The sequence below is a fragment of the Bombina bombina genome, chromosome 6 (assembly GCF_027579735.1).
Source record: "Bombina bombina isolate aBomBom1 chromosome 6, aBomBom1.pri, whole genome shotgun sequence".
In the NCBI taxonomy this organism is placed as follows: Eukaryota; Metazoa; Chordata; class Amphibia; order Anura; family Bombinatoridae; genus Bombina; species Bombina bombina.
The window spans coordinates 290,011,730-290,034,717 of record NC_069504.1 but is presented as its reverse complement, the minus strand read 5'-3'; the positions used below and the strand labels follow the sequence as shown (position 1 = coordinate 290,034,717).

General features: G+C 37.0%; 1 protein-coding gene across 1 annotated transcript in view; it reads left to right on the top strand.

Annotated features, from left to right (window-relative positions):
- PLEKHG7 (pleckstrin homology and RhoGEF domain containing G7) overlaps nucleotides 1–22,988 on the top strand; it is a 178,844-nt gene that overhangs the window by 87,053 nt on the left and 68,803 nt on the right. Inside the window, exons 8-11 of the mRNA XM_053716903.1 lie at nucleotides 2,992–3,087; nucleotides 6,554–6,655; nucleotides 10,858–10,971; nucleotides 14,530–14,704. Coding sequence (XP_053572878.1) covers nucleotides 2,992–3,087; nucleotides 6,554–6,655; nucleotides 10,858–10,971; nucleotides 14,530–14,704 — 487 coding nt within the window. The remainder of the gene's footprint in view (nucleotides 1–2,991; nucleotides 3,088–6,553; nucleotides 6,656–10,857; nucleotides 10,972–14,529; nucleotides 14,705–22,988) is intronic.

Below are 22,988 nucleotides of genomic sequence, written 5' to 3'. Positions count from 1 at the left end.
GGCTCGCTGAGCTTCCTGATATACAGTCTTTTGTTCTAAAATCAGGCCTGTGTTTAGACATTCCGCTCCTCCCTGGAGTTTAAATCTGGTTCTTAAGGTTTTGCAGAGGGCTCCGTTTGAGCCCATGCATTCAGTTGACATTAAGTTACTGTCTTGGAAGGTTCTTTTTCTATTGGCTATTGCTTCAGCTCGCAGAGTCTCTGAGATGGTGGCCTTGCAATGTGAGCCTCCTTACCTAGTTTTTCATGCTGACAAAGCTGTTCTTCGCGCTGGGTTGGGTTTTCACCCTACGGTTGTGTCTGATCGCAACATCAATCAGGAGATTGTGGCTCCTTCCTTGTGTCCTAATCCTTCTTCTTCGAAGGAACAATTCCTTCATAATCTGGATGTGGTTTGGGCTTTGAAATTCTATCTTCAGGCCATGAAGGATTTTAGACAGACTTCGGAATTGTTTGTAGTCTATTCTTGGAAGCGCAGAAGGCTTCTTCCACTTCCCTATCCTTTTGGTTGAGGTTGTATTCGATTGTCATATGAAACAGCGGGACATAAGCCTCCTCAGAGGATTATGACTCATTCAATTAGGGCTGTGGCTTCACCTTGGGCCTTCAAGAATGAGGCCTCTATGGAGCAGATTTGTAGGGCAACTACCTGGTCCTCCTTACATACCTTTTTAAAGTTTTACAAATTTGACATCTTTGCTTCAGCTGAAGCAGCTTTAGGGAGAAAGGTTTTGCAGGCTGTGGTGCCCTCAGAATAGGGTCCGCCTATCTTTTACCCTCCCATTTTTCATTCAGTGTCCTCTAGAGTTTGGGTATATGTTTCCCATAAGTAAGGAATGAAGCCGTGGACTCTCCTCATATTAAGATGGAAAACATAAATTAAACTAAAAACAAACTAAAAACTACTCCCAAAACTATTCAGCTTTGATATTGAGTTTTTTGGGTTCATTGAGAACATGGTTGTTGTTCAATAATAAAATTAATCCTCAAAAATATAACTTGCCTAATAATTCTGCACTCCCTGTAAGCAATGTCCCACTAGTTCAACAGTCCAATCCTTCATGTGAAGCAAAATTAGTTACGATATATATATATATATATATATATATATATATATATATATATATATATATATTCAGCAAAAAAGAATGATATCCAGGCGACTCAGGTATCATAAAAAAAGGCTTTTAGTCTTAAATATTTAAAAGCAGTAGGAACAGAGCTTCCATCGATTTAAAAAGTTAACACACAGTCTTTATATATTATATATTTATATATATACAGTTGTGCTCATAAGTTTACATACCCTGGCAGAATTTATGATTTCTTGGCCATTTTTTAGAGAATATGAATGATAACACAAAAAACGTTTCTTTCACTCATGTTTAGTGTTTGGCTGAAGACATTTATTATCAATCAATTGTGTTTACTCTTTTTAAATCATAATGACAAAAGAAACTACCCAAATGACCCTGATCAAAAGTTTATATTCCCTGGTGATTTTGGCCTGAAAACATGTACACAAGTTGACACAAAGGGGTTTGAATGGCTATTAAAGGTAACCATCCTCACCTGTGATCTGTTTGCTTGTAATTAGTCTGTGTGTATTAAAGGTCAATGAGTTTCTGGACTCCTGACAGACCCTTGCATCTTTCATCCAGTGCTGCACTAACGTTTCTGGATTCTGAGTCATGGGGAAAGCAAAAGAATTGTCAAAGGATCTGCGGAAAAAAGGTAGTTGAACTGTATAAAACAGGAAAGCAATATAAAAAGATATCCAAGGAATTGAGAATGCAAATCAGCAGTGTTCAAACGCTAATCAAGAAGTGGAAAATGAGGCGTTCTGTTTGATAACATACTGCATTCATCTTGTCATCAGTTCTGACCAAATTCCCTGTGCCTTTGTAGCACACATATCCCCAAAACATCAACGATCCACCTCCGTGTTTCACAGTAGGAATGGTGTACCTTTCATCATAGGCCTTCTTGACTCCTTTCCAAATGTAGCGTTTATGGTTGTGGCCAAAAAGCTCAATTTTGGTCTCATTACTTTCAAATGACTTTGTGCCAGAAGGTTTGAAGCTTGTCTCTGTGCTGTTTGGCGTATTGTAAGCGGGATACAATTTTTCTGGCAGTTGTGGCTGAAATTTTAGTTGGTCTACCTGACCATGGTTTGGTTTCAACAGAACCCCTCATTTTCCAATTCTTTATTAGAGATTGAACACTGCTGATTTGCATTTTCAATTCCTTGGATATCTTTTTATATCCCTTTCCTGCTTTATACAGTTCAACTACTTTTTCCCGCAGATCCTTTGACTATTCTTTTGCTTTCCCCATGACTCAGAATCCAGAATCGTCAGTGCAGCCCTGGATGAAAGATGCAAGGGTCTGTCAGGAGTCCAGAAACTCATTGACCCTTTATGCACACACACTAATTACAAGAAAACAGATCACGGGTGAGGATGGTTACCTTTAATAGCCATTCAAACCCCTTTGTGTCAACTTGTGTGTATGTTATTAGGCCAAAATCACCAGGCTATGTAAACTTTTGATCAGGGTCATTTGGGTAGTTTCTGTTGTTATTATGATTTAAAAAGAGTAAACACTAACCATGAGTGAAAGAAAAGTTTTTGTGTTATCATTCATAGTCTCTGAAAAATGGCCAAGAAATCATAAATTCTGCCAGGGTATGTAAACTTATGAGCACAACTGTATATGTGTGTGTATATATATATATATATATATATATGTATGTATATATATATGTGTATATATATATATGTATGTATATATATATATATGTGTATATATATATATATATATATATATATATTGTTCTGCTGTATTTTTCCATGTTCCAGAACATATCCACAATGCTAAGTTTTACTATATATATACGTTCTATACTTAAATTGTATTAACAAACAATACAAAAAGAAACAATAAAAAAACAGTAAGATTCACATTTTTACTCTTATATTCAATATTCTAGGTATTTATGAATGCATTGAAGCACCTACAAAGCAATGAGCATCTAGTAGATGTGAACGTGAACAGATTATTTTCTAATTTAGAGGATCTCAACCAGGTATCTTTTTGAAAATAAATGCTAATTTCTAATAATTTTCTATTGACTCCTCTTCATGGAATACTGGGTCAAACTATATAAATGTTCAAGTCCTCTGGGTATTTTGGATGTTTGTTATTTTGAATTTAGTATCTATCGTGTTTCTATTGTATACACATTATTGGTATTCTATGTATTATTCTATATTAGCTGTGTACAATCTTCTGGGTCCAGTGCTTGCAATTAGATTATCTTGATGTTTCTGTCTGTTTTGTGATAAATAACCATATCACAATTTTATAGTGGAACATTCAGCATAGGCAATCATAAATATCAATGGTTAGATATGTGCAGACTAGAATTTTGTAAAACTTTTAGTAAGGAGTAAAAATGGTTGTGACTAAAATGTTATACTTCGATGACACATACCAGCATTATTTTAATTTTTTTTTTGCTCCTTTTCCCTTTTATTTTATTTTTGAAAATGATTGGTTTTTAAATCCTGCATAAGTTGTAAGCACATACTTCAGATGCCACAAGCCTAATGCTGCTATGTTCTACACTGTGACTGCTTGATCACTGTAGTTGCCCTTTTAAATCTGTAGCTACCTGTAGATTAGCAGCATTAAACATGGTGCTGCACAACAATGCAAATTTTGCTAACAAAATGTCAGTTTAAATTATTTTAAAACATTAGTTGGTATGCAGACCTTTTGCAGCATAGTGTTTAGTTGCTGATACATATTCGGCATAAAGCTATAATGAGTTTTATGTTACTTCAGAAGCAGTTCAAGTTTCTAATTGGACAAGGCAAGGGTGTCCCTTTCACCTTATTTATTTTCCTTTGTTAGGGAGTAAAAACATATGACAAAGGGATTACATATAGATTTTAAGATGATACTTAGATGAAAAGATACAGTTCAGACAGAGAAAATCTAAGGGTCAGTTGATACCTGATGGGAATATTAGGGAACTGGGTCTTCCTTCCTTGATACTACCAGTTTAATGTGTTTGCTTCAGCACAAGCAGAATTTATTAGAGAATTCTTAGTCTGTGCTTACATATTCCAAGGCAGAGGCATTGGAAAACGGAGACACAAAATAAATGTTTTAAAAGGATATTAACCGTTTGCAAAACTATATGAAATGCTGGTATGTTCATATTTCCCTTAAAGAGACATGAAACCCCAACTTTTTCTTTAATGATTCAGAAAGCACATACAATTTTAAACAATGATACAATTGACCTCTATTATCAGATTAACTTCATTCTCACTGTATCCTTTAGTGGAGGAGCAGCAATGCACTACTGGTAGCTAACTGAAGAAACAAGTCTTTGAAAAAAGTACTCTAGCCTTGGCAGATTAATATAAACTGACCTTTATTATACCATGGTTTTCAAGAAAAACAATGTTTCAGACCCTCATTAGGTAACTGAACACATCTATTGAGCCAATGACAACAGGCATATATCTGTAGCCGCCAATCACCAGCCAGTTTCCAGTAGTGTATTGCTGCTTCTGAGCTTACCTAGGTATGCTTTTCAAAACAAAATACCAAGAGAACAAAGACATTTAAAGGGACATAAAACCTACATTTTTTCTTTCATGATTTTGATAGAACATGCAATTTTAAACAACTTTCTAATTTACTTCTATTATATAATTTGCTTCATTCTCTTGATATACTTTGCCAAAAAGCAAATCTAGATAGGCTCAGTAGCTGCTGATTGGTAGCTGTACTTAGATGCCTCGTGTGATTGGCTCACCCATGTGCATTGCTATCTCTTCAACAAAGGATATCTAAAGAATGAAGCAAATGTGATAATAGAAGTAAATTGGAATGTTGTTTAAAATTGTATTTTCTACTTGAATCATGAAAGAAAATGTTTGGGTTTAGTGTCCCTTTAAATAGAAGTAAATTGGAAAGATGTATAAAATTGCATGCTCTGTATGAATTTAATCTAATTTTGACTTTTATGTCTGTTTAATTGTGGCCAATTAGGGCTTTCTGTAAATTAGTTTGACCTCTGCTATCTAGGCTGTAGTTGATTTGAGCAATTTGCAGCATTTGAATGAATTCCAGTTTATAGAATTGGGTTTTGGCCTCTCTAGGAGGGGTAAGCACAGTGGTTACACAAAACCAAAGTATGTTACAGCAAAAACAAGCAACATAAATAATGATGATATATATTGCAAAGGTATTTTTATACAACATACTACTGTCTCAAAAGTGTTTCATGATTCTTTAACAGCTAAATTCTTGTGTCATGTACATAAACTGCTAATCAGCATTCTGTGTAGCCATAAACTGTGAAGCCACAAATATTTATAAAATATAATTCATTATTTTATTTTTCTGCATGTGGCCCTTTTGTACATTCTTTCCATTGTTATTCTGTCTCTCTGAGATTTCAGTTTTACACACCTGAATTCATAGCATTACGTTTGTTAACTCAAACATGATATGTCGTTTTAAACCAATTTTTGTTGATTTCCTATTTGAGCAGTATTTTCTTCTCTATTAACTTTTATGTTACAAATTAAAGGGAAAGTAAAAATGTTGAGATTTTTGTATAAAATGTTTAATTATGTACAATGAATAAACTTTGCAATATATTTTCGTTATTGATTTTGCTCCTTTTACATGTAATTTAGCTCTGAAAATTTAACAATTCTAATTCCCAGAACTTGGAATAATCCCTGCTGATTTATTAAGGCTAACTCTGCTATATACCTGTCCCTAATTCGCTTTATCAGATAACAGAGGCAAAACAATTCACTTTATACTAAGTTTATGACAGTGACTAGCTGTTGTCTGCAGACCTCCAAATAAAGCAAATGGTGAGTGAAGTTTGGCTATAGAAAAATAAAAAATAACTGCAGTAAAAATAATGTTAATTTGTTTTAAAAAGCTTAAAGGGATTCTAAACCTACATTTTTTCCTTTCATGATTCAGATAGAGCATGCAATTTTAAGCAACTTTCTAATGTACTCCTATCATCAAATTTTCTTTGTACTCTTGCTATCTTTCTTTGAAAAAGAAGGCATCTGAGCTAAGGAGCCAGCCATTTTTTGGTTCAGACCCTGGACAGCATTTAGCCACCAATCAGCAAGAACAACCCAGGTTATGAACAAAAAATGGGCCGGCTTCTAAACTTACATTCTTGCTTTTCAAATAAATATAGCAAGAGAATGAAGAAAAATTGATAATAGGAGTAAATTAACAAGTTGCTTAAAATCGCATACTCTATATGAATCATGAAAGAAAAAATTTGGGTTCAGTGTCCCTTTAAGACTTTGCTGATAGGTTATGCTATAGCAAGCAACACAACAGAATTGTCTTATAATAATAATAAGGTGCTCACTGTCCCTTTAAACAGACTCACTAATGCTTAATTCTGAGTACTGTATCATGTAGGGAATTATTTGCTTCCTTTTTGTAAATTACATAGATCCTGAAGCAAATGTTCTTCGTTTCTCGACCAGGAAAGTCTGAATTTTGCCACAAACCTCTTCAATACAATCAAGAACAATGAGCTGGAATCTTTTACAGCAAATTCTCTCTCTCTGGCCGACCTGCTAACCAAGGTAATCCATGAACACTTAGAATTCTGTGCATGTCAGAGTATAATAAAGTTATATATTACTTTGTTAGGCTTTATGTTTAATTCTTTGTTGATCAAAGTTCAATAGGTGAACTCAAAAGATTAATATGTGACTTATGAAATATACAATATAAACAACTAAATGTATATCCTGCATCTAAAATATTACTTAAAGGGACAGCCTACACTAAAATTATTATTGTTTTAAAAGATAGATAATGCATTTAATATCCATTCCCCAGCTTTGAACAACCAACATTGATAATGGATATATATATATATATATTTTTTATTTTTTTATTATTTCCATGTCGTACATAGGTACTGAATCTATTTTTTTTTTTTATATATATTTTTATTGAGGTTGAAAACAAAACAGTACATAATTGCTCCAAATAAGAGCCCTTAGATAGTGAATTACAGCAATAAACAAACGTGTTATTATACATAGTATTGCACAGTTCAAATTAGGTGCCAAGAATTACAATATACAATTAGACTTCGCAATATAACACTGATATGAACTGCAGGATATTCTCATAAAGCTGTATATATGGTAAGCAGAGCATAAAACAACCCTCAATTTTTGTTTTTTTGTTTATATATATGAAAAAGTAATAACCCCCTATGAGAGAATTAAAAAAGAGTGCAAAAAACATTTATTCCTCTTGGGCCACCGGGTATGTAAATCAAATTGAAATGGGGATGCTTTGGGGTAGGAACAAAAGGGGTCGCTCCTGGACCCTAGTAGGTAACTTAGTTAAGGAGTAACGGTGTGTTCAGAACCTAATATAAATTACAAAGAAGAGGTCTATAAATTATTGGGCATAGTGTATATTGGCTATGTTATATCAGTTGGGTGGTAATCCAAAATGTATGCATAGATCATATATACAGAGACAAACAGTAACAAACCCTCCTGTTGTGTAGTAGAGTTCTGAAAACTGTATAGAGCTGCTTTATGGTGGGTTAGGAATACAAAGCTTAAATATTGTTGTGGTATGGAGTTGGCCTGTTGAGTATAGGATCAAAGGCAAGCATATCTGCCATTAATCATTTCTAAGATTAGGAGGTAAAGACCAATATTTCTCAAAATATCAGGTGTAAATAAGTATAGGATGTAAATGTTTGGCTTCCACGGCATCTGGCAGCTCATAACATTATATCTAACTAGATAGTCATACAGAATAGGGAAGGAGAAACTTCAACTATAATTTACATAAATCCCCCTATATAAAATAGACATTAACAATATTTCAATGGTGGCTCCTTTGTGGAACAGGCATTATAGCTAGATAACAGTAGAACAATATATGAAAAGCAATTGGTATGTGGTAACATGAAACTGACTTTAGTAACTGTTAGATTAGACATACCAATAGAAATTTGAACATAGCGATCTGTGAAGAGATCTTATAGTTAGCCCATACCAAACCTAGATAGCCAACTCATTTCCTTGCTGGGTAGTATCCACAGAGTCCATGTCCACAAGTCTCAGAATAAAAATGTTGTCGAATTATTGACCCAGAATACAGAGTGCACAGAATACTTAGGGTATGAAGGTCACAGTGAGCTAAGTCCTATGTGTAAGGCAGTTCATAAGCATGCAGGGAAAGTTTATCATCCGATGCTCTGTTTACATAGAATCGGAAGAATTTTAAACACGTGTGCATGGCCTGCGGTTAAGCCAGATATTAAAAAGCTAAGCATCTCTGAGCATTTAGGGGAGCCGTCTGTGGAAACTTCTAGGCGGGCAGACTCGGTAGACAATATACCGCATGGCCAAATCTTACCTCCGGAACTCCGGTCCACCAGATAGGTTGAATGTAAGTGTCCAAATTCAGTTCAATGATACAATTCTCTCTTTGTTATCCCCAGCACGCGCCCAGCTAGGTGCTAGGTGGACATCTGACCACATATAATCCGAGTGCCACTGAGTTGTGTTATATCACTGCAGTCAGAGCATGTTTATAAGTAAAATGCACCTAAGTTATTACTTAGGGCCCTTTAATCTAAAAGTCATCAACATGATGGGGAATAGCTCCCTGACTCTTGCATGAGCACACCTCATGTAATTATCTAAGAGTAATGAAGCTCACTAGAATGGGAAAAATCTTGCAGGGGAGAGCGAATGTAACAAGGAGCATACTGCACTGATGATAACATTTTTGTTAAAGCAAATACAAATCAAAAACTGCCATCAGTGTATTTTACCTTGTATTTGTTTCTAGTTTAGCAAACATTTCTTGTACCTTCACTTTTAATATTTAGCGCTGCAGAATCTTTTGGCGCTCTACAATTAACTGATAATGATAATAATAATTAAAAACACAATGTGTATTTAGAAACAGTCGATTTACATACAAAGTTTTTGATACTAATTGCAAGGAAACGTCAAATACACTGATCAGAAAACTGCTGCACCGATATGGTAGTGGAAGTTGCGCAGTTGGGTCATACAACTACTGCTACTAATTGGGTCTTCCCCAGTTTCCCCTTGGGACCAGCAGTTCTCTTTTGCTATACAGTACTTTAGCTATGTATTTAACACCTTTGTGGCGGTTAAACAAATAGTCTTGCAGTGTTGCTAATTTTAAAATGACAGGCTTTAACAAAATATAAATATATAGACCTGAATATAAAAAAAATATACTGACTCACACAAGCATCCAGAATAATGACAATATATGCAGGTGTAGGTGTCTGAATCTGTATGTAATGTTATCATATATATTATCTATATCACACCCTCATGTCTTTCACATTCCAGTTATGCCACTTGCCCAATTCCAGAGAATGAAAAGTTGGGGCATAAATGCTGTGAAAATGACAGCCTGCATTTTTCTGGAGCACTGCACTTTTCCATTTCATTCCCAGTTTCTCTTTGTCTACTTCTAAGTTACTAGACTGATTTGTAGCAAAGTAAGAAAAGAGGAGGGGTTAGAAGTCACTGAGAGGCAAATAAGGGTGCAACAAATGCATAAAACATGTAGAGAAAGCTATAGATTGTGTTTAAATGATGAATAAAAGTCAATTAAATGCCATTTCAGAGGGTGCTTAGCCACTGATTGGTGTTTAAGCTATTGTGCACAAGTTTGAAAGGTAAACAAGAGACCAGTGTGTGTATACCAATCTGCACCAATCTAAGCTCCAAATTTGGCAAAAAGCACGTGCACAAGGTACAAACATTATAGTTATAAAGGGTTAAAGAACCCTTTTTTTAAAATAGTATACTGAGGCTTTTCATTATATAGGCTATTATTGATTTTTTTCACATGCAAAAAAGAACATTTTAAATAAGGGAGTGTTTCAAATCCATTCAAAATTCTAAGAAAAACCTGGTATTCTAACAATTTTCAAATAACTTCCTGCCAACAAATGTCATCATATAAATTACAGCGAGAACCACTGTATGTTTTCCAATCCATCAGAAAATATTTTTGCTATATCGAACCCAAGACATTTCACTTCTTAAAAAACTGTTTTGGCCAGTAATGCTTTGCATACCTTGTACAGTTTATCTTTTATAAAGTCAGTCTCACTCATGCTCATATCTTATTTACATTTTTCCCAGCTATATTAAACATTGAACATTGAATAGTGATCAAATCACATTTTTAAATTCTAAAACAAAATCACTCTCATATTATATCTGATCCTCAGATTTTTTTCGGAAACTGCCATTTCTGTTTCAACCAGTTGCAAATGGATTGGAAAGAACGTCAACCACATTAAAATCCTTTTTGTGTAAACCTAGTGTTTGTACTGTTTCTGCTATCATTTCTCAAACACACAACATGTTGCTGATAGAGCCATAGACCATGTGCTCATATAACTGCGTCCTGTGTTTGCTTTTAGTGTCTACGTCATGTAACATCCCTGTTGCTTGGGAAGTGCACTGTTGACAAATGTGTATACAAGCTACAGCCATTGAGGTCACATGCACATTGTCACTCAACAAGAGATAACGTTTATGATATATATTGCAAAAATGCTTCTAAATGTAATTGAAATACACTGATGTGGAATTCATATATGACTAATACCTATATGGTAGAAATCGCCATCTTCTTTCCCAAGTGTATGTCTGACAGTCTACAAGTATTGTTTTAGAATATCACAAATAACTTGTGTAATATACTAATGTACTTGTTTTTAAAATATTTATTTTCTTTGCCTTTGCAGTATTTCAAGGAAAGCATTTGTCTTTGCCATCAGATATATTGCCTGAATTACACTTCAGCTATCATCTACCTGGAGACCATTAAGCAAAGAGATGATTTTGCAGTATACTTAAAGGTAATGTGCCCCATTCTATTTATATTTGTTGCATACAAAATTAATTAGGTGACTGTGATTCTACAAATTTTAGTCAATTTTAAGCTAAAATTAGCCAGTATTAAAAATGTTCCATTTTTTATTGCACGGATTATCATTAAATACATTTATGTTAAATTATGCAATTAATTTGTGCTTTGGATAGATGAAAATTATATAATAGAAAAATATTACACTGTCCCCATCCAGCTACATCATAGTGTCAACTGACTACTTCATAGTGTCAACTGACTACTTCATAGTGTCAACTGACTACTTCATAGTGCCAACCGGCTACTTCATAGTGCCAACCGGCTACTTCATAGTGCCAACCGGCTACTTTATAGTGCCAACTGAATACTTCATAGTATCAACTGATTACTTCATAGTGCCAACTGACTACGTCATAGTGCCAACCGACTACTTCATAGTGCCAACCGGCTACTTCATAGTGCCAACTGACTACTTCATAGTGCCAACTGGCTACTTCAAAATGCCACCCGGCTGAAAACATTTTCTGTGGGCTGTGGAGTCAGCTTGATGGAAGAAGCAAGTTCATTGTATTAAGTGGTACATTTTACATCATGAGGTTCAATATATATTTTTTATATGTTCAGTGTAGGGATTGACAAACCCTTCTTGTGTCATGATTCTTGACAAGGAAATAGATTTTTTAGTTTGAAAATGATATTATTTTTCTCTTCTCTGTCTCACTTTTGTTCTCTCTGTCTCTTTCTCTCTGTAGCTCCAGGAAATAAACAATGTTGCACCCCCATCCCTGTGACAAAAGACACATTTATTTTTTTAGTTAAAGGGATAGAAAGGTCAAAAATAAAACGTGCATGGGTGCATTACAATATCAAATAGAAGCAGTTTTGCAATATACTTCCATTAGCAAAAATGCTTCTAGTAATAGTTATTCCTGTTTTTCAGTGGCATTTGCACATATCCTGTAACCACCAGTACTCAAACACCACACCTTCTCAGAGAGCTGGCGGTGGTGTGTATTGCTTCTATATCATTTATGTGATAGAAGCCACTGCTGACTCTGAGAAGATGTGGTGTTTGAATATTGGTGCACGGCCCTCACCGCATATGTGCATATGCCGCAGAAAAACTAATAACTTTTACTAGAAGCATTTTTGCTAAGGGAAGTATATTGCACAAATACTTCTTTTTTTAAATGAAAAAGCACCAGTCCACATTTTATTTTTGACCTTTTCATTTACTAGAATACATTCACTAAATCACTCACTATTAACTCATTTGTTACTTTTACATACATAAAGGGAAATAAAGGCTACACACTTATGTATCATGGTATTGGGTCACCATATGTGTTCATCTAGCTTCCAGTCGTACTTTGCTGCTCTGGTGCTTTGCATGGGTTAAACACAGTTATATGCAAGACATTGTGCAATAATAAAATGCTCTAACACATCAGAACATTTTACTTCTGCATTTTTATGTCCTTTTATTAATACATTTATTTGGCATCATGATTAAACACCATAACTATAAAAATGAATTACTTCTAGATGGACCATGTATTTCTTGGGTCCAGTATACTTCTTCTGCCTAAATATAACTTTAAAGAAAAGAAAAAAAATGTGATTAAGTGTACAAAAAAAAGGATATATAAATCATGCAAGTCCCAAGTAAATCTGTATCTTGATTGTAGTGTCCCAAATTACCTCCAAAGAAAGACAAATACACAGTCCTGTTTAGACTACTCCAGTAAATTGAAGCGGGGAGCCATACTAACGTGTTTAAGAGCTTAAACTAAGCTCTGAGTTTGTAAGCCCATATAAAGCCAGCATCTTTTAGTTAGTGGGTATGTGGTTCAAATAGTCCCCACCCCTCTGTGATGCCACTCCCACATACCCACTAACTGAAAGACGCTGAACTTTGTATCGGTCTATGTATGCAGTTGGCTCTTGCTGTGGATTACCCCTTAATTGCACCTTTGTGATTGTACACAATCCCTAATAAATATACTTTATCTGGCAAGTCGAGGTTCTGCTTTTTTTTTCATTTGGAGGATTTATATAGGCTTACAATCAAGATACAGATTTACATGTATTTATGTATCTTGTTTTGTGCACTTAAAGTGTAGGTAAAGTTTAAGTAATCAGAATATATCTATGCATTTGATAAGCTAATCGCTAGCTTTATTCAATTAAAAAAAAATCTTTTAATTTTATTCTGATTTTTTCCTACTGTTCCATCGATAACTCCTCCCAACCTCTATTTCTGGATTTGAAGTGCCGTGATGTATAGAGCGGTCCCACCCACTCTATACGTAATCTCAGAAGCACATTTACAGTGAGCACTGCAAATGCGCATGCGCAATTCTGAGCTTCCCATCACTAATGCGCATGCGATAGAGGTTGAAACCAGTCTCATATGCGTATTCAATTTTGCCGTAAACAAAAGAGGTACGCATACGCGAAACGGGAACGTGCGTGTAGACTGAGAACAAAAAATAGAATGTAGTGCATGTGCAGTGCATCGAGTAGGCGGATGACGTAGGGTCACGGCCGCCTAATAGCCAGAATTTCAACTAGCTAATCGAAAAACATCACTCCAAAAATAATTTTTTTAAAAAATGATGTAAAGTCCTATTCATTTAGAAAAAAGATTTGAATTCTGGATCGTCGACAAGGTAACTTTACCTTCATTTTAATCACGATTTTAGTTTTTTATATATTTGATTTTGTGATTTAAAAGTATACTATTGTTGTGTATTATTTTAATGTCCTAATGGGACACTGACAGGAAATCATTTAAAAATATCCTTTTTTACAGGTCAATTAGAGCCATAGTTAATTGTAGCGTATTTATAAAATGCTTCATGCTGAAAGCTCCTTTATTTGTCTGCAACGTTTGCCGCAATGAGCGCATCAGGTCGCCCATGGCAGAACACTATTTTTCAATGAGGTGGCGTTTACACCTCTTAGCCAATAGCCGTGCGGACCAGCTGGCATCATGCTAGATAGCTAGCACTCTACTGGCTAAGATCACCTCAGTGATCAAATAGCGTTTTGCTGTGGGAAACACTGCAAACAAATAAAGGAACTTTTAGCATGAAGTATTTTATACTTCGTGACTGAAAGTCCCCTTTCTTTGTTGCACTGGTAAAACCTAGCGTTTCAGAAACGCTAGAATTTACTATAACTTTAAGAGGGGTTTAGGCAGCTGGACTGAAATCCCAATACTTATTTAATGGTATCATGAAATCTTAACATTTTAGGCTGCTTCCTCTGACTTCAACCATGAAAACTGTTCTAGACAATTCTAGAATGATTTTTAATTCCCCAAACAAGGTGAACCTTGGGTATTTATGTTTACAATCTAGCATGACATAAGTATATAAACATAATGATGACATCAGGCTTTGATTTCAGTTAATGGGAATCCAGTAGTTTAAAGATGAGACAAAGGCTTTGGTGATGCTAAGATAGAGGTTGACCTCAGAATCTTATATAGAGGTCACACAGTATGATCGCTTTCTAACCACCTTTCTTTTGTATTCAGTAGTGGTGTGAACAAAATGAGCAATGCAAACGACTGCATCTGCAAGATCTTCTGGTTGCTCCGTTACACAGATTTACCCGGTATCCATTACTATTGAAGAATATGTGGAAAAGAAGCACTGATCCAAATGAGAAAATCTCCATCTATTCCATGAAGGAGAAAGTTGAGAGTTCAATCAGTAAGTAAAAGGAACTTTCCAAAACTACAGGCGTTAAAACACCTTGAGATTTGTATATAAGGTATTAGTTTTGCGTAACTACTTTACAATATATTTTTCATTATTTATTTTGTTCTCATTTCATGTAATTTAGTTCTGAAAATCGAGTAACTTCTAATATTCAGAACTTGAAATGCACCTGCTGACTTGTCAATGGAAAACTCTGCTATATATGTGTCCCTAATTGGCTTTAGCTGATAACAACAGCAAATAAATACATTTTACACTAACCTTATGACCATGGCTAGCCTGGTAGTCTGCTGACTAAAGCGCAGATTGGCTCCTACAAATAAGGCAAATAGTGGGTGGAGATGGCTATTGAATATGATCTGCAGTAAAAAGGATGTTAATTTATTTTAAAAATGTTAAGACTTGGCTGATATATTCTTTAGCAGCACAACAGAAATGTATTGTAATTTTAAGGTGTTTACTGTCCCTTTAATATTAGTTAATATTAGTTTGTGGGCTCTAACAGTTTCCACTCTTCTGGGAGGGCTTTTCCACAAGATTTTAGATTGTGTATTTGTGACCGGGGAGCCAAAGGAGCATTTGTAAGGTCACCACTCCAATTCAGCTCAAAAGTATTCAATGGGGTTGAGGTCAGGGCTTTGTGCAGGTCATTTGCGTTCCTACACACCAAACCCGTCAAACTATATCCTCGTGGACCTCGCTTTGTGCACAGGGGTGCAGTCATACTATAACAGGAAAGTGCCTTCCCAAACTGTTGCCACAAATTTGGAAGCACCTAATTCTCTAAAATGTCTTTGTATCCTGTAGCATAAAGATGACCCTTTACTGGAACTAAGAGACCTAGCCCAAACCCTGAAAAACAGATCATTATCACAACTCCACCAAACTTTATAGCAGACAATATGCATTCCAGTAGGTAGCATTCTCCTGGCATCAGCCACACAAACACCTAGATTTAGAGTTCTGCGGCCAAAGAGGTGCGTTAGCTACGCTGGCTTTTTTCTGGCCGCACCTTTTAAATAACGCTGGTATTTAGAGTTCACAGAATGGCTGCGTTAGGCTCCAAAAAAGGAGCGTATAGCATATTTACCGCAACTTCAACTCTCGATACCAGCGGTGCTTACGGACGCGGCCAGCTTCAAAAACGTGCTCGTGCACGATTCCCCCATAGAAAACAATGGGGCAGTTTGAGCTGAAAAAAAAACCTAACACCTGCAAAAAAGCCGCGTTCAGCTCCTAACGCAGCCCCATTGTTTTCTATGTGGAAACACTTCCTACGTCTGCACCTAACACTCTAACATGTACCCCGAGTCTAAACACCCCTAACCTTACACTTATTAACCCCTAATCTGCCGCCCCCGCTATCCCCTGCATATTATTTTTAACCCCTAATCTGCCGCTCCATACACCCCCGCCACCTACATTATCCCTATGTACCCCTAATCTGCTGCCCTAACATCGCCGACCCCTATATTATATTTATTAACCCCTAATCTGCCGCCCCCAACGTCGCCTCCACCTAACTACACTTATTAACCCCTAATCTGCCGACCGGACCTGAGCGCTACTATAATAAATGTATTAACCCCTAATCCGCCTCACTCCCGCCTCAATAACCCTATAATAAATAGTATTAACCCCTAATCTGCCCTCCCTAACATTGCCGACACCTAACTTCAAGTATTAACCCCTAATCTGCCGACAGGAGCTCACTGCTACTCTAATAAATTTATTAACCCCTAAAGCTAAGTCTAACTTTAACCCTAACACCCCCCTAAATTAAATATAATTTAAATCTAACAAAATAAATTAACTCTTATTAAATAAATTATTCCTATTTAAAGCTAAATACTTACCTGTAAAATAAACCCTAATATAGCTACAAAATAAATTATAATTATATTATAGCTATTTTAGGATTTATATTTATTTTACAGGTAACTTTGTATTTATTTTAACCAGGTACAATAGCTATTAAATAGTTAAGAACTATTTAATAGCTAAAATAGTTAAAATAATTACAAAATTACCTGTAAAATAAATCCTAACCTAAGTTACAATTAAACCTAACACTACACTATCAATAAATAAATTAAATAAACTACCTACAATTATCTACAATTAAACCTAACACTACACTATCAATACATTAATTAAATACAATACCTACAAATAACTACAATTAAATAAACTAACTAAAGTACAAAAAATAAAAAAGAACTAAGTTACAAAAAATAATAAAATATTTACAAACATTAGAAAAATATTACAACAATTTTAAACTAATTACACCTACTCTAAGCCCCCTAATAAAATAACAAAGACCCCCAAAATAAAAAAATGCCCTACCCTATTCTAAATTAAAAAAGTTCAAAGCTCTTTTACCTTACCAGCCCTGAAAAGGGCCCTTTGCGGGGCATGCCTCAAAGAATTAAGCTCTTTTGCCTGTAAAAAAAAACACATACAATACTCCCCCCCCAACATTACAACCCACCACCCACATACCCCTAATCTAACCCAAACCCCCCTTAAATAAACCTAACACTAAGCCCCTGAAGATCTTCCTACCTTATCTTCACCTCACCGGGTATCACCGATCGGTCCTGGCTCCAAAATCTTCATCCAACCCAAGCGGGGGCTGGCGATCCATAATCCTGCGGCTGAAGAGGTCCAGAAGAGGCTCCAAAGTCTTCATCCTATCCGGGAAGAAGAGGCGATCCAGACCGGCAACCATCTTGATCCAAGCGGCATCTTCTATCTTCATCCGATGAGGAACGGCTCCATCGTGAAGACCTCCAGCGCGGATCAATCTTCTTCCGACGACGTCTAACTGAAGAATGAAGGTTCCTTTAAGGGACGTCATCCAAGATGGCGTCCCTCGAATTCTGATTGGCTGATAGGATTCTATCAGCCAATCGGAATTAAGGTAGGAAAATTCTGATTGGCTGATGGAATCAGCCAATCAGAATCAAGTTCAATCCGATTGGCTGATCCGATCAGCCAATCAGATTGAGCTCGTATTCTATTGGCTGATCGGAACAGCCAATAGAATGCAAGCTCAATCTGATTGGCTGATCGGATTTTTTATTTTTTGTACTTTAGTTAGTTTATTTAATTGTAGTTATTTGTAGGTATTGTATTTAATTAATGTATTGATAGTGTAGTGTTAGGTTTAATTGTAGGTAATTGTAGGTATTTTATTTAATTTATTTATTGATAGTGTAGTGTTAGGTTTAATTGTAACTTAGGTTAGGATTTATTTTACAGGTAATTTTGTAATTATTTTAACTATTTTAGCTATTAAATAGTTCTTAACTATTTAATAGCTATTGTACCTGGTTAAAATAAATACAAAGTTACCTGTAATATAAATATAAATCCTAAAATAGCTATAATATAATTATAATTTATATTGTAGCTATATTAGGGTTTATTTTACAGGTAAGTATTTAGCTTTAAATAGGAATAATTTATTTAATAAGAGTTAATTTATTTCGTTAGATTTAAATTATATTTAATTTAGGGGGGTGTTAGGGTTAGGGTTAGACTTAGCTTTAGGGGTTAATCCATTTATTACAGTAGCGGCGAGATTCGGTCGGCAGATTAGGGGTTAATAATTGAAGTTAGGTGTCGGCGATGTTAGGGAGGGCAGATTAGGGGTTAATACTATTTATTATAGGGTTATTGAGGCAGGAGTGAGGCGGATTAGGGGTTAATAACTTTATTATAGTAGCGGTGCGGTCCGCTCGGCAGATTAGGGGTTTATAAGTGTAGGCAGTTGGAGGCGACGTTGAGGGGGGCAGATTAGGGGTTAATAAATATAATATAGGGGTCGGCGGTGTTAGGGGCAGCAGATTAGGGGTACATAAGGATAACGTAGGTAGCGGCGCTTTGCGGTCGGCAGATTAGGGGTTAATTATTGTAGGTAGCTGGCGGCGACATTGTGGGGGGCAGGTTAGGGGTTAATAAATATAATATAGGGGTTGGCGGTGTTAGGGGCAGCAGATTAGGGGTACATAAGTGTTAACGTAGGTTGCGGTCGGCAGATTAGGGGTTAAAAAAATTTAATAGAGTGGCGGCGATGTGGGGGGACCTCGGTTTAGGGGTACATTGGTAGTTTATGGGTGTTAGTGTACTTTAGAGCACAGTAGTTAAGAGCTTTATAAACCGGCGTTAGCCCAGAAAGCTCTTAACTACTGACTTTTTTCTGTGGCTGGAGTTTTGTCGTTAGATTTCTAACGCTCACTTCAGCCAAGACTCTAAATACCGGCGTTAGAAAGATCCCATTGAAAAGATAGGATACGCAATTGATGTAAGGGGATCTGCGGTATGGAAAAGTCGCGGCTGAAAAGTGAGCGTTAGACCCTTTAATGACTGACTCCAAATACCAGAGGGCGGTAAAAACCAGCGTTAGGAGCCTCTAACGCTGGTTTTGACGGCTACCGCCCAACTCTAAATCTAGGCCCTAGATTCTTAAGTCAGATAGTGAAGCATGAGTTATCACTCCAAAGAATGCATTTCCACTGCACAAGAGTCCAGTGGCTGAATGCTTTACATTACTCCAGCCACGTGTTTATATGAGGCTTGTGTACAACTGCTCAGCCAAAGAAACCCATTTCATGAAGCCCCTGAAGCACAGTTATTGTGCTGATATTGTTTCCAGATGCAGTTTAGAACTCTGTAGGGAGTAATTCAACAGATAGAATGTGATTTCTATGCACTACGTGCTTCAGTACTTGGTGGCTCCGTTTTGTGTGTCGTGTGGTGTACCACTTCGTGGCTGTGCTGTTGATGCTCCAAAAAGCTTACATTTCTTTCCTAAGATATGGAGCGTCCACAACGTCATCAATTACTAGTGGGAATATCACTACTGGCCACAGGAGGAGGCAAAGAGCACCACAGCAAAGCTGTTAAGTGTCACTCCCCTACCCATAATCCCCAGTTATTCTCTTTGCCTCTGTCAATAGAGGATGTGAAGTTTTGGTGTCTAAAGAAAATTGGATTTCTTTTTGCTACAAGCAATTTTTTTGGGTATAGCTGTAGTCCACGTCAATCTCTGCAGTAGAGTAGTGGTGGCTTTAAAGCAGTTAGGAACTTGTTAGGTGGGCCTTGCTGCGTTTTCCTAACATACTTGCTGCCCATGGTATAGAAAGCCAGAGTAGGATTACTCTGTTCTCTCTTTTCTCTACAGGCTTCTGTAAGGAGTATTTGTCCTTTCATACCTTGTGAGCTGTCCTCCTGCCAGACGGCTAGATGTGCAGGTAAGTGCTTTTGTCTTCTGGGGCTGAGAGACCTGCACTGAAGGGAGACTCTCTGTACTTTAATATGAGACATAAAATCCTTAATGGAGGATCTTTAATTGGCAGTGGGAAGGCACTTAATTGTATGTGAATATGGAGACTTAGGGGTTAACTCCCTCCATTGATAGGAGGAGTTAACCCTCTATGGTGGTTCAGATACTTTATTTTTATTGGGGATTTAATATCCTTCGGCAATACACTTTCCTCATTTGCCTGCCTCTGCCGGCTATGAAGCACACATTTTTTGTTGTTGTTGTTGCGCAGCTGCAATCATACCGGTCACGTGACCTTCCGTCTCTGCTTTCAGTAATCCTGAGCGGTGAAGGTGACTGGATGCAAGAGTGAGACCGACTGGAAACCGGACGTTTTCTCGTTACTGCTGGGATTATCGAAGGGGGCAGGTAAGCACCTCAGTGTAAGCTGAGGTGTAGAGGCCGTACTATAGATTGTTGTCTTAAGTGAAAAGTAAAACGCTAGTAACATAAAAGCTGTTTTCTTTTTTCCCTTTGAATTGCTTACGGGGGCCATTTTACTTTAAGCTTTGAACACACGGGTTGTCTATCTAACCTATTCCACTCTACTGTTTCTTAAAGAGACAGTATATTAAATAAGTGTATTTAATTTTTTGTCTTTAATTTTTTCTAATACCTTTTCCTTAATCATGGAAGAGGATTCTGTTCCTTTGAAATTGTGTCGCCTATATTTAGAGAACCAAATTGTGTTGCCCATGCAATTTTGTACCTCTTGTCTAGATAGGACCTTAAAACACAAAGATAGACTTTTTGTTTCTGAGCCACATGTCTCTCAGGATGATGCTGTTCAGGCAATGCCACAGCCTTCTCCCCAAACATCCCAAGTCTAGTTTCCCAAGCGTCACATACAGTTCCCTGCCGTTCCTCTCAATCTCCAGGAGGAGTTTATTTGCCTGCAGAAATTGTTGCCCAGGTATCTTCTGCGGTATCTGCAGCTTTATCTGCCATTCCTTTGCTTCAAGGAAAACGCAAGAGGAAAACTAAAGATTCAGATAGTAAGGTTTCTGTTCCAACTTCTGCTACTCAGGTTGTCTTTCCTCATAAGTCTGATGAGGAGGATACGTCGGTAGCCTCTGAGAGTGAAATCTCAGATTTGGACAGTTTAATTCCTACATCTGATACTGAAGTAGTGTCCTTCAGATTTAAGCTTGAACACCTTCATGTATTGTTAAAGGAGGTTTTGGCTACTTTGGACGACTCCGATATGCCTATCGTCAACCCTAAGAAATCAAGTAAACTTAATAAATACTTTGATGTTCCTTCCTCTGTGGATGTGTTTCCGGTTCCAGACCATGCTACGGATATTATTACGCAGGAATGGGAGAAGCCAGGGATACCTTTTTCCCCGTCTCCTATTCTTAAAAAGATGTTTCCTGTCACTGACTCCATTAAAGATTCATGGTGCACAGTGCCTAAAGTAGAAGGGGCTATTTCTACTCTGGCTAAGAGGACTACTATCCCTGTAGAGGATAGCTGCTCTTTTAAGGATCCAATGGACAAAAAGCTGGAGGCTTATTTGAAGAAGATGTATGTTCATCAAGGTCTTCAAAGGCAAACTGTGGTTTGTATTGCCACGGTGTGAAGTGCGGCATCTTATTGGTACAACGCCTTGTCTGATTCTCTTCAGGCTGAGATTTCTTTGGAGGAGATCCAAGACAGGATTAAGGCACTCAGGCTAGCCAATTACTTTATTTCTGATGCTATCATGCAAGTTATTAAACTGGGAGCCATATCTGGCTTCTCTGTTCTAGCCCGCAGGGCGTTGTTGCTAAAATCTTGGTCAGTTGACGTTACCTCTAAGTTCAAGCTTCTGGTGCGTCCTTACAAGGGTAAGACCTTGTTTGGACCTGGTCTGGCAGAAATAATTTCTGATATTACGGGTGGAAAAGGGTCTTTCCTACCACAAGACAAAAAAAGTAGACCTAAAGGGCGTCAGAGTAATTTTCGTTCCTTTCGCAACTTCAAAGTTTTCCGCTCCTTCTTCTAAGCAGGAAAAGTGCAAGTCTTCTTGGAAACCCAATCAGTCTTGGAACAAGGGGAAGCAGTCAAAGAAACCTGCAGCTGAGCAGCAGCATGAAGGGTTTGCCCCCGATCCGGGATCGAATCAAGTGGGGGGCAGACTTTCTCTTTTTTATCAAGTGTGGATACGAGATGTCCCAGATCCCTGGGCTGTGGACATAGTATCTCACGGTTACAAAATAGATTCCAAGACTTTTCTTCCCATGGGCAGGTTCTTCCTCTCATGATTATCTGCAGACCAGATAAAAAGAGAGGCATTCTTGAATTGCGTTCGGAACCTTTATTCCTTGGGAGTGATAGTTCCTGTTCCAGTAAGGGAACAGGGTCTAGGATTCTATTAAAAAAAGCGGGAACTTTTCGTCCTATTCTAGACCTAAAGTGTCTCAACAAGTTTCTCAGGGTTCCATCCTTCAAAATGCAAACCATTTGTTCCATTCTTCCTTTGGTCCAAGAGGGTCAGTTCATGACTACCATAGACCTAAAGGATGCGTATCTTTATGTTCCCATCCAAAAGGATCATCACAAATTCCTGAGATTCGCATTTCTAGACAAATATTTTTAGTTTGTGGCTCTTCCTTTTGGCCTTGCCACAGCTCCCAGAATTTTCTCAAAGGTTCTGGGGGCTCTCTTGGCAGTGATCAGGTCTCGGGGAATTGCAGTGGTACACTAACTGGACGACATATTGGTTTAGGTGCCATCTTTTCAACAAGCAAACTGTCATACAAAGATCTTGTTGTCTTTTCTACATTCCCATGGTTGGAAAGTGAATCTTGAAAAGAGTTCCCTTGTTCCAGCTACCAGGGTGTTTTTCTTAGGGACCATAATAGATTCCCTAGCTATGAGGATTTTTCTGACGGAGGTCAGAAAATCCAAAATTCTCTCCTCTTGCCTCTCTCATCAGTCTACTGTTCGGCCATCAGTGGC